Below are 12,060 nucleotides of genomic sequence, written 5' to 3'. Positions count from 1 at the left end.
TGGGTCTTTGTTTTAGGCAATCAATAAAACTTTCTCCTTCTAAAGCCCTATGTCACTAAACATATTAGAAACCAGGTTCAGATTTTTTCCTCTGTAGGAACCACCTGACCTTCTCCTTGGAAAGAAATAGCTTGGAAGTAGGACTCAGACCCTTCCCCTCTTGTGCCTGTTTGCCCTGGGGAACTGGAAAGCTACACCTGCAATGGCGAAAAGTAAAGCAGGGGCAGTTCTTGAGCAAAGAACTAGGGGAGAAGATGAGTCCATGGGATGATGTTGTGTTTGAGCTGTAGAGATGGATGCATGCAGTTTGGTAGTTAGGCATCACTGGCACACATGCAAAGGCAGAAGCTGACAGCCCAGAAGTGATTATTTGGAGGGTGCAGAGTAAGAACACAACCCAAACCACATTTCAAGAATGATGTTAAAACCCCAAAAGGAGAGAGACAGAAACAAAGAGAGGGGATGGAGGGGAAAAGAAAAAGAGAAAAGTAGGGAGGAAGAGAGAAACATCAGGAAAGTGGTACCACAGACACTGATGGAGTTGTCTAGACAAAGAGTAGCCCCATGCCAAAAATAACAGATTCATATTATGCACACAGATCTTTCCATGCTGCTCAACTGGATCAAAAAACCATCTCCATCTCTGGACTACAGCACCTCCAACTCTGGAGCACCTTCAAAACATGGATCTCTCTGCTGAGCACAAGAGACGTCAACACTACACAGTCCACCCACCCTGAGTCCCAGTGGCCATCTCCCTGGCTCTCTGCTGTGGAAGCAAAGGTCTTGTCACTCACCTGGGTCACTCTTGTTGAGCTCTTGGGCTATCACCGCTTTGTCCAGCAAACCACCATCCACATATTCTTTGGGGACTTGCTGGGGATCTTTATCTGGGACTTCTGTTGGCTGCATTTTCAGTAACTTTGCCTGCTTTTCAATGAAAGATTCCATCCCAGACATGGACAGGATTTCTGACTCCTGAAGAAGCAGCAAGTAGCAAGGATCACCAAGGATGCAGGTGTCAGAGCAAAGGGTTCCCAACTGTCACTTGAAAAAGTCCTTCGTGCACAGAGCCCACTAACCCATGGCCACCTCAGGAAAGCTTCCTCTCCTTACCTGAGCTGCAAGGAAACCCAGCCTGCTCTGGATAATCATCTCTGTATGCGGATGGATCACCTGTTCTCATCTATTATCTGTTATTATTATCCTGTTATTATTATCTCAAACCTATTATCTTAAGAAAGCCAACTTGCCCATCCAGACCTGATGGAATTCTAAAGCGCTCAGAGGAAACACCTTTAGTATACAATTTTAAGAACCAGGTATCAGCTAAGTTCTTGATGAGGGCACCTGATTCTTCTCTGACTTTAGAGACACCTTCTCCATACTTTATTTCAGGATGAAAATGTCAGACTGAGATTCTAGCAGTTCTCTGGGTTTGGGTTCTTACCGAATTCCCTTCCTGGAGGCAGTACAGAATCTTGTCCTGTCCCTCAGCTAAACTCAGTGCGGGGGCAATTTTACTGGATGAAAACCTCAGTCTGGACCTGACACAAAAACAAAGGCAGAACAGAATACAATTCGTGATCTTGGTCTCTAAAAAGAGAGGTTGGCAAGTAATGACAACATATTAAAACAGAAACATTCATGCTTACTCTGAGGTAGGGGTGGGGCTTAGTGTGTTCAGAACTATCTAGGAGATGAAATCTCCCAAACAATATATACTTGGCAATTCTTCAAAGGCAGTGTCATATTTTACTGTGTCTATAGGGTACTTATGAAAGGACTGTTGTCAAGTAAAATAGTGGTTAGTCTGCAACGTCTCTCTCTCTCTCTCTCTCTCTCTCTCTCTCTCTCTCTGTCTATCTGTCTGTCTGTCTCTCCATTTACACAGAATTTTCAGGAAGGGTGCATGTGCCATCCTTGCCTTCCGCAAGCTGGTGTGGAGTGCTTTCAGGGGCGAGCTGGGACATGAATAGGGCAGAGAGCAGAAGCAGTCAAACAGTTACTAAAATACACCCTGCAGGTTTCCGTTCTAGCCCTTTCCTGTTTAGTGCTTGGATAAGTACTCTCTGAGCCAAAATTTCCAGAAATGATGGCAAACAAATAAATTACAAGCCTTGATTCTTAACAGGCAAGAAACATCTCAATTTCTACAAAAAGAAGAGTACCCAGCCTCTCCAGTTTTCCCTTCTAGTCAAAAATTCCCAGTGATCTGGGCCCAGGGTTTCGTGGGTGGGAGCAAATGCTCAGCAGTGCTCTCTTCCCAGCATCTTAAGACTTCTTAGGTAGAGGTTGTGGAACCCAGCCTCTGGCTTTGCTTAGAAACCTGTGGGCGGCATGCACCTCCTCTCTTCTTGAAAATTGAAGGGGCTTTGGCTGAGGATTGGGGATCAAGCAAGGATAGGAGCCCTGGGCCACTGAAGGGCGTCTCACTTGCTAGCCTTCTTGCCTTCTGTCTGAGGCTTGCTTTCATTCTCTGCTTCACTCAGCTCCTCTGTGGGACTCTGGGGTTCAGAGCGAGGAAACGCTGTCTTCAAGGTGTCCACGATAGCACTCACTACCATCTGCAGGGTTGGAGGTACAGGATCAGTATGGTTATGCACATCCCTGATGGGCAGTGACACAGAGCAGAACAGTCATCTCTCTGTGCCTTACCACAGGATAAAAAGAGCTCACCATCCAGAGCCTTTGCCTTTGAGAAAAGCAGATACCAGCCAAAGACATCAATACTTTGTCTCTCTGTCTAGAACAATCTTCTCTACAGAGTAAGACAAACAATACCAAGGGACAAGAAGCCAAAGGGAAAAGAAGGAGAAAGAAAAACTGAAGAGAGTTGTACGGGCTAGAGAATACTTTTAGTTTCTTTCCTTTTTACATAAAAATGGGGTTCCTAGTTTCCAAATTGATGATACCGACAGCAAAGTGTGAATTAGTAGAAATAAAGTATGTAAGGAAAGAAAAATAAAGATGATAAAAGGAAAAAAGAAAATACAGTTTAGCAACTTAAATAATATAAACATGTTGTAAGGATTCCAAGTAACAAGCTGGGTTTGTAGTCAAATCAAGCAATTCTCTTCTTTAGGTACAGAAAGAATAAAAGTCCCTCAGGCCTGTGGTTAAGCTATCTGGAATTGCCATAAAGAAAAAAAACATCTGTAAAAAACAAGAATCATCTATATTTTTCAGCATGTGAAAGTGGCATTCATATATTAGCTATAAAGGGAAATGTACAAAACCAAAAAATCTCAAGGTGACGGAGGTGAGCATACATTAATGAAGACTGCTGGTTCAGAGGAGCACCAGGCCTGCTGTAGCTCATTCCTGGGGTAATCCCTCACGGGAGCACAGGTACTACAGCCAATTCATACTGGACAACCAGCAAGGCCACAGGGAACACTAGGGAAACAAAGCAGGAAGGGAACATGGGACAGGATTGCACAAACAGATAATGCAGGTTAGAAAATACAGTTTGTAGGCTGGGGAGAAGGTTCCATGGGCAAAGTCCTTCCTCATGATTCCCAACACCTGTGTAAAAACTGGGTGTGCTGATACATGTCTGCAACTCTGTGACACACATCTGTAACTCCCATGCTCCTGGGGTCAGGGAAGATCTCAGGGACTTGCTGGGAAGCCAGTCTAGCCAATACCAGCGAACTTCAGGTTCCTGAGAAACCTTTTTTCGAGAACTAGGAGCAATGGAGGAAGATATCCTATGTTCTCCACACACACGTACAGGTGAATGCACTAGTTGCATAGGCACACACATGTAAGACAATTTTCTTTTCAGCCTCGAGGATTGTAATTGATGGGAGGGCCTTCGTCTGTGCCTTCCACGTTGGCCTTACTGGAAATTAGTACAGTGCCTTGCTCAAAATAGTCAGCCTCTCTGAATGTGATGGCACCTGCCTGTAATCCAAACATCTGAGAGGCTGAGGACGATGAGTTTGGGACCAGCTGGAACTATTGGTAGTTCCAGGCCAGACTAGACTCTAATGAGATCTGTCTCAAAAGCCAAAAGCAGAGAACCAGGCAATAGCAAAGGAAGTTCCGCATAAGGAAAGGAGAGAACCAAAGGTCACATCTGCTCAGAACTCTGGGGCTTTGACCTACTTGACTCTTACCAGTTTGGTTCTTCCTCAGAAAGGATGTCCCCTAATACCTATCGTATGGAATTTCATCTTATTTTTTTTTCTTCCAGTCAAGACAAGGAGGCCCGCTTCTAGCCTTACATGCTTCCATTAGAACAATATCATATTGTTGTATATATACACATATATATGTATGTGTGTGTATCTATCTATCTATCTATCTATCTATCTATCTATCTATCTATCCTCTCTCTCTCTCTCTCTCTCTCTCTCTCTCTCTCTCTCTCTCTCATGGCCATTGTCTTCTAACAGCTGATCACTGTGATTCAGCAAGCTGATGATACAGCCAGTATCTAGCAGCAGATCTTGAAATTTTGATCCAAGTTCTATTGACTCTTTCTCTGGGCTCCCCCTTACTACGTCCTTCTGATTTCCTCAGCACAGTCTCCACTCTAACGCACACCTCACACTTGCAGACAGCAACAAAGCTGAGCACAGTGGCTCTGCTGTTACCTTGTCTATCCTAGAGACCATGAAGGGTTTCTTGACAAAGGCAATCCGAGCATCTGTGTTTAGAGCAAGGAACTCCTGCACCTCTTCGCTGTTGGCAATCTCAGGAATGGCACAGAGTTGCTGCAAAAGAAAAACATTTTAGAAGAAATCCTGGGCCCCATTTCTCAGAGCCTTGGATTGGATGTGAGCAAAGCCAGAAGAGATGCTGACCTTCAGGAAGGACTCCAGGAGGCTCTTCCGGGCTTCTACTCTGTCACTATCCATGTTTCCAAATGGAAGATCTGGAAAGAGCTTTTTTGGACCCTTCACATCTACAAAGCAAAGCAAAACAAATAGAGCAAATCCATCCACACAGAGGCATTTCATGGAAAACACACAATCACTGGATGCTTTTCACTAGGCTTTGGCTTTGGGTTTTAGTTAACTTCAGGACTTCCAACCATTCTCGGGGTTGTGATGCAACAATCTACTTTCCTCAACCTGAAGAGAAGACACGGTGCAGCAGTTACTGACATCAGGCCTATTAAGTCCAACGGCCCGAGCTTAAGTCTAGGCTCCAATTCCTGCTATAAGAATGGCCTTAGGCAAGCTGCAGGATCTGCAACTGCTGATAAGGAATCCCTATTTACCCCTCAGGCTGTTAGAGGATTACATGGCTAAGGCGTGTAAAGTGTGGAGAAGACAACCAGGCACAGTTTGAAAGCTTGTCACAGTATTAGCTATGTAATTAAGTAAGAAAACATAGAACTTACATTCAACTTACCATTTATTTATGTTATCATTAGCATCTAAAAACAACAACCAGACCATCATAGCCGGTTCCCAGCTTACTTGTATTTAAATTTTATTACACTTTAAACTCTTAGCTGTGTGTTGGACGTGTCAAAGAGCACACAAAAGGCTTGATTGTTAAAGATAAGGCTTTCTGGGTTATTTAAGATGGATAATCCTCAGACCTGGAAACACTAATTTAGCCCCTCAAGTTATTCTATTGGGGACAGGTAGAAATGTGTCTACTTCTTTTAAGTGTAGACTATGTGGGGACACTGGAGCAACACATGTCACCAAGGACAACCTCAGAAGGGAGTCCATCACAGCTGTTCAACTCTAGACCCCAGGCTTCTCAAGAAAACTTGGGGATGAGACACTGTCATTGCTGCCTTCTCCTCCCACAAACCCACAGGCCACCAAGCATGCAGATTAGAGCGGCTGGAGGTGACATGCAAGCTGGCATTTGGAGCTTGGGGAATGTCTGACTTTTGATAAACTTTCGTAGATCTGGTTTCTCCTCCAGGCGGGTCTGCAGATTCAAGAACTCCCGGTAGCGACGGTTCACGGTATGATAGGCCAGCTGCTGGAGGCCGCTGCTGTTCTCGCCATTAAGGGCTGTCTCGTACTGTGGAATGGAACAGAGTTATTGATAGAGCCAGTGAGGTTTAGGGAGTTTATTCTGGGGTTAGTGAGTTCAATGGTCATAGTAGAGCATGGAAAAGGAGAAAGCTTCATTTACGCCACAGAACCCACTGCGTCTGACCATTGTCCTTAGTTTTAACTGACAATCCAAACTCCAAGGCTGAATGAGCTCCTGCTACTCCTTGCTCAGTCAGAAAGACTCTCCACTGTTTGTTATGATTGTTTTTATCCAGACAGTCCCACCTTCAAAGGAGCTACATAACATTTTCAAATCCCAAAGGCATTATAACTACAAAAGTGACCACTGTTATATTACAGGAGAGACATCATAGGAGAAAACCACTTTGCCATGACCTCTAGCCACTAACTATCTATACTAATTTTGGGAAGAAAAATCCCAAACAGCAGATAAACATAAATCATGACTTTGCCTAGAATAGTTCTCTCTCTCTCTCTCTCTCTCTCTCTCTCCCTCTCCCTCTCCCACCTTCTCCCTCTCCCTCTCCCTCTCCCCCTCTCGTTGTTGTTGCTTTGGGAAGATTAATCTTTTAAACTGTTACTCTGGAAACTGAATTGAAATTCTTCGTATTAAGTATATATTAGCTGTATCACTAGACGTCTCATGATGATTGGACATGTTCTGTGAGGTCAGTCTGCTGCCTTCATGTGCATAAAGGGCCAGTGTGTGGGAGAGATGACCCACACTGCACTCCTAGAGAAGTAGGCACTGTGAACAGAATGGAAGCGATGGCCACACCGGGGAAGACCTCCTGACAAAGAAGGGTAAGATACATAGATGCTGTGACCAACTCTGCATGTGCTTGCTCTTATCAGAAACTGCTTATTCTTTGGCTGAAATACTATAAAGCAACAAGTGATTTTAAAAAATCTCCTTGTTGAAAGAACTTGAGCTAGAGTTTGAACATTTCTTGAACTAGAGAGGAAGAAATATTCACGAAGTGCCAAGATGAGCAAAGATGTCTCTCTGCTAAGTGCCAAGAAGGAAAGAGACAGGCAGGACTCAGGAGTGAGCTTTCGCACTTGGAGCACTTGGGAGCAGCGATGCCTTCGTGGACTATTGTGCCCTGCCTTTGAGCGACAACTTGATTTTTCTGGGTATAAGAAAGAAAAACTGTTGTTATCCGTTCACAAGCACATCACAAGTAGAAGATGAAATAGCCAGAATGTGGCACTTGTTTGTGAGCACAGGGCACACCAGAGGGACACTTAGTCCAAAACGCAAGCAGGTAAATCATTCAAGTTACTGTTTTACAGTCACCTGTTACTTATGGCTCCACTTCTGTGCTTTCGAAAACTGCTTGTTTTCTAAAGACCAGGAGAGTGAGTGTAGGCATGCCTACAAGTGCAAAGGTGCTTCTAATTACGTTAGTAACTCTAATTACTTCTAAAGAGGCTGGTGTGCTGAGGTGAGCAGAGAAGTCTCTCAGACAAGTACAGAGCAGAAAAGAGACAGGTAGAATTCAGGAGAGATTTCAAGCTCTAAAACTGTCTTGACTTCAAATGTCATGTGACTTTTTGAATTGCCAGGTCACCTTGAAGTTACATCAGGCCACTTCCCCTTGGTTGGCTTGGATTTCACCAGGAGGAGTGGCATGGCCAGCCTTGTACTGGTGATGGTTCTTAGACACAGAATCACAGAAATTCCAGGAGGTAGGTAAAGTTCAACGGAGAGCGTCCTGCCAAGGAACTCTTTCTGAACTTCTTCCTAATCTCCTTCTATAATAATGATAATGTCTTTTATATTTTTCTATTTTAGGAAGGTAGAATATTTACATTAAGTCAGAAGGTGACAAGATCCTCATTCCTTGAGGTGACTATGCAGAGATGATATGGAGAAGGCTGGTTAGAGTGGCAGATCTTCCCTCAGGCCAGGCTGTGGAGTACTGAGTTAACTGGAAAGTTTCATTTAAAAAACAAGTGTGGAGGGACAGAGAAACGGGGAGAAATGGCTCAGCAGTTAAGAGCACTTAATGCTCTTGCAGAGAACCAGGGTTTGGTTCCCAGCACCCACATGGCAGCTTACAACTGTTTGTAACTCTAGATTCAGATGATCTAGAACCCTCTTCTGGCCTCCACAAGCATCAGACACTGAATGCACTTACATACATGCAGGCAAAAGATACACATCAAATAAAAATAAATAAGTCATTTTTTAAAATGTAGAATCCTGGGGTGCATTCTTAGAAATTCTTATCCAGAATCTGTCAGAATCAGTGTATTTAAAAATATACGAGTGATTCTGAGGTGGAAGCAGGTTTGAGAACCAATGAAAACGTTGACCTCCAGTATTCTAACACTGAGCTTCTTGGGCTATTTGTGTGGTTCTACCATAATAGCCCATCCTGGCTTCCAAACGAGTTACACACCACCCATACATTTAATCAACACGAGTACTCTTATCTGACCTTGCAATATTCTGTTTACTGACTCCACTTTTTAAACCCCATCCCCAGAGTGAGCAACCGCCTTTATCCTGTTACCTTCACAGTGTACAGCGTGTACGGGTGGAATCCAGTCCCACTGTGCTCTCGGGCAGTGATAGTGCCAGTGATTCGAAGGTTCTGGATTACAACTGGGCCATCTGGACTGCTCAGGGACTCAAAGCTGAAGGTGGCTGAGCTGACAGGACCAGGTGGAGAGGAGGAAAGTGGCACTGGAGGCACAGCAGGCTCAAGGGAGCACATGCCACTGGTGAGATCTTTGTCTAAGCATGAAGGCCGCAAGGGGCAGGTTTTTTCTGGTTCCTCTAGTGAAGATGTAAGAGAGGTGTCATCTTGCTCTGCCTCCTTGTCTGCTGTGTCAATCTGGATCTCTGGGCAGTTAGGCATGGAGACCAGCACACCTGTCTCGGTTTCGGTTCCTGGAGCCTCCTCAGCTTCTGCTCCTTCTGTGCATTCAGATCCCTCATCATCCTTAGGCTCCAGGGCCCCCGAATCGTCTAGGGCACACAGAGCGTCTTGAATCCTGTCTGAAAGGAAGTTGCCTGGGGTCATTAGCATGATGGTTTCTTTGCCCAGTTCAGACAGCGGGGACTCCAGTTCTGAGTCTTCACATAAGAACAAGGGGCCTCGGATATCTGGCTGTAGAAAATGGGATGCGTTATTTCCTATATTTCTTTCTTCAAGCATCCCAGGCAAATCTCCCTCTACAGCTTCATGGCCTTCTTCAATCTCTGGGGAGGGGGCTGGCTCACTGGAGGTTAAGTGTCCTGGGGCTGCTGCTGGAGAAGATGCTCTTCCGACTGGCAGGCTCTCTACTTCAACAATCAATGGCAGAGATGTGGGCACTGAGGGTTGCTCTAGGACACTGGGTGGGCAGGGGGGTTTAGCTGCCTGGGCTGCATCGTGTTTGTACTTGGAAAAGATACTCACAAGTATAAGGTGGATGCAGTCAGGATCTGATAGCTTGCTGATCAGTGGTAAGATTACATTGCAAGTAATAAGTTCAACGACAACGTGGCGTCCAGTCCTAGTTTCCAGGTGGGGCTTGGGCACTAACTCTTTTAGTATCAAATTCACAATGCCACGTGCATAAGTGACCTCCGTGGTAGAACAGCTCGTGGCAGGATGGGGAGTAGTAACCTGGCTGTAAGCATCCCACAGCTGGGAGGGCTGAACTGGACAGCTCTGCTCCTTGGCAGTAGCCTCCTTTGCCTGAATATAGCTCTGCAGGTGACAACCACAGAGAGTCAGAACCCTCTGGGTAAGAGCATGGCTGTCCACTATGCTCATCCGCCTTCGAAGCTCCTGCACCAACCCTTTCATAGCTGCCTCCATCTCTACCTCGAATGCTGGCTCATGGCTCACTGAACGATACCAAGATAACACGAAGTCTCGGATAATCATCTGGATGGTACGGTTAATCTCCTGTTCCAGCTGCCTTTCTGCCTCGGGACAAGGAGGACAGGTGGTGATTGTAATGAATCGTTCCAAGTGCAATTGACCTGAAACCCCTACGATGGCCGTGGAGCCCAGCCATCCTCCCAGCACTACCAATGATGCGCACAGAAGGATCAGAAGCCACATGTTGACCAGAAGGTGGATGACCAATAGCCAGCCCAGCAAGACCCCCAAGACCATTAGTTTCCGGCTACTCCATAGATTGCTGTAGACATAACTGGACTCAGAGATAGTCCCCTGGGTAGGGGACACTGTTTGTGCCTTCATGGCTGAAAGGTCAGGTGGGTTTGCACAGATGACAGCCTCCTATTTTATTTTGGTGTCAGGAATGAGAGCATGACCTGTCCCAGAAAAGAACAAGTCCGGATGCTACGGAGTGAACTCTGGACGCTTGATACTGCTGGCACTGCGAAGCGACAGAGAAGGCTCTGCTTCTCCCGCTCGCTTCTGTCAATAGAGCCCATCAACTAGCCTCTTCCGACCGAGATGAGGAAAACTTTGACGGCCTTCATCCTGGCCCAGGCGGAGAGTCTCTTCGCAGCCCCGCACAGCCCACGGCCACTTACAAACTCCGAAGCAGCAGCCTGCAGATCGGGTCACACGTCGCCGCCGGGGGACGCGTGCCCAGACTGAGCCCCTGGGAATGAACTCATTGGGGGTTCCTTCCGCCCGCCGCGGCCAGCGGCCACAGCAAGCTCCGGCAGCCCAGGCTACTACAGTCTCCAACCCCAAAGCGGACAGAGCCGCCGGCCGGCTAGCAGCCGGCGACAGCTTCCGGGTCGCGGCCTGCGGGAGCGGGGTACGCTGGGAGAGCGGCCCGGTGGATCAGTGTCACGGGCGCCCCCTGGTGGTGAGGAGCGGTGGTGACGGCTGACGCACACACAGCTCTGCTAACCTGAGAGCCCAGAGCCTGTACTCACCCTCACCCGTGCCAAAACCGATATGAAGTCTTCGGTCCTCGCCCAGGCCCTATGAAGTGTTGTTTATAAATATCTCTAGCCGTTTAGGGAAACTTTCAGAGGGAACTTTGTTTTAATTCCCTGGGAGACATACTTTTAGGAACTTGATGGATGATGGATTTTTAACATTCTGCCTGCTTCTTCCAGATCATCCTACCTCCATCCCCACCTCACCCCACCCCACCCACTCCATCCCCAACCCCACCAACTCTCCTCAATTCACCCTCCACTTCTTTTGTTATCCAGAGTAGTAAAAGATAAGTATTAAGATGTGGGACAGGTTTCTAGAGACTATTTCTTATGTTTAAACTGGATTGAAGAGTGGGAACTCGTACCCTTGAAGCTAATTGGGGAAATGAGTTTATTTGAAGTCAACCAGCTTGCAGTAAAGCGAGTCCGTATAACATATAGTGACTCGCAATAGTTAAAGGGATCCGATCGTTAAGAAGGTAGCCTTTGTGCTGAGTCTTGAAGAGTTTTCTGTCTGCCGGCTTCCTTTTTTTACCAAGCGGATAAGCATGCAAGGCAGAGGAAGAGACTTAGTAGCTTAGTGTACCCTCTAACATAACATTTGGTTTGCAACATACCTCTGTCTCTGTTCCGCTTTGAATACCTCTGCCAGTTGTCTACGCAAAAAGAGTGACCTACAAAGAGAATCAGCATCTGAAAGTGACACGGCTATGTGTAGAAGTGACATGGCTATGTGTAGAAGCATTTATGCCTTCGTTGTGTGAAGCCTGTATACGTCTCCACCTTGATCCTTAGGTTCTCTGTCGGCCGTGTGGCTCTCCTTTCTATTTGGGCACAGATGAATACCATTTGCATCGTTCTTTCCCAGTCTGTCCTCTGCTGGTAGCCTTGAAGGATTTAGGCAAATTCAAAAAACAAAACAAAACGAAACAAAAAACCCAATAACAACAAAAAACAAAACTAAACAACAAAAAGCAAAAACAAGAACAAAATTACCTTCCCCCCACCTCCCAACAAGCAGAACAAAACAACCCCGTACCACCAAGAGAGATATTCTAGCTGTCTTCTTCTTCATCTCCACTGCTGGTATTGAGGTAATAACTTCATTTGAATACAAAAGAAACCTTCATTTACAAGTGTGGTCTCTAAGACCAACAATATAATTTAGGATCAAAGTGTCTGCTAAGCAGGCAA

The 12,060-nt window shown here is 45.9% G+C and overlaps 1 protein-coding gene across 2 annotated transcripts in view; it reads right to left on the bottom strand.

Moving 5' to 3' along the window:
- Snx19 (sorting nexin 19) overlaps positions 1 to 10,718 on the bottom strand; it is a 44,371-nt gene extending 33,653 nt beyond the window's left edge. For both annotated transcript variants that reach the window (XM_031343587.1, XM_031343586.1), the window contains exons 1-7: positions 8,519 to 10,718; positions 5,862 to 6,000; positions 4,815 to 4,915; positions 4,605 to 4,724; positions 2,437 to 2,567; positions 1,451 to 1,547; positions 798 to 978 (exon numbers count right to left, since the gene is read on the bottom strand). In XM_031343587.1, coding sequence (XP_031199447.1) covers positions 798 to 978; positions 1,451 to 1,547; positions 2,437 to 2,567; positions 4,605 to 4,724; positions 4,815 to 4,915; positions 5,862 to 6,000; positions 8,519 to 10,204 — 2,455 coding nt within the window. In that variant the 5' untranslated portion in view covers positions 10,205 to 10,718. The remainder of the gene's footprint in view (positions 1 to 797; positions 979 to 1,450; positions 1,548 to 2,436; positions 2,568 to 4,604; positions 4,725 to 4,814; positions 4,916 to 5,861; positions 6,001 to 8,518) is intronic.
- Between the last annotated feature and the right edge of the window lie 1,342 nt (positions 10,719 to 12,060).

The sequence above is a fragment of the Mastomys coucha genome, unplaced genomic scaffold, assembly GCF_008632895.1.
Source record: "Mastomys coucha isolate ucsf_1 unplaced genomic scaffold, UCSF_Mcou_1 pScaffold23, whole genome shotgun sequence".
Classification (NCBI taxonomy): domain Eukaryota; kingdom Metazoa; phylum Chordata; class Mammalia; order Rodentia; family Muridae; genus Mastomys; species Mastomys coucha.
Note: the sequence above shows the minus strand (reverse complement) of the source record. Positions and strands in the feature narration are given on the sequence as shown.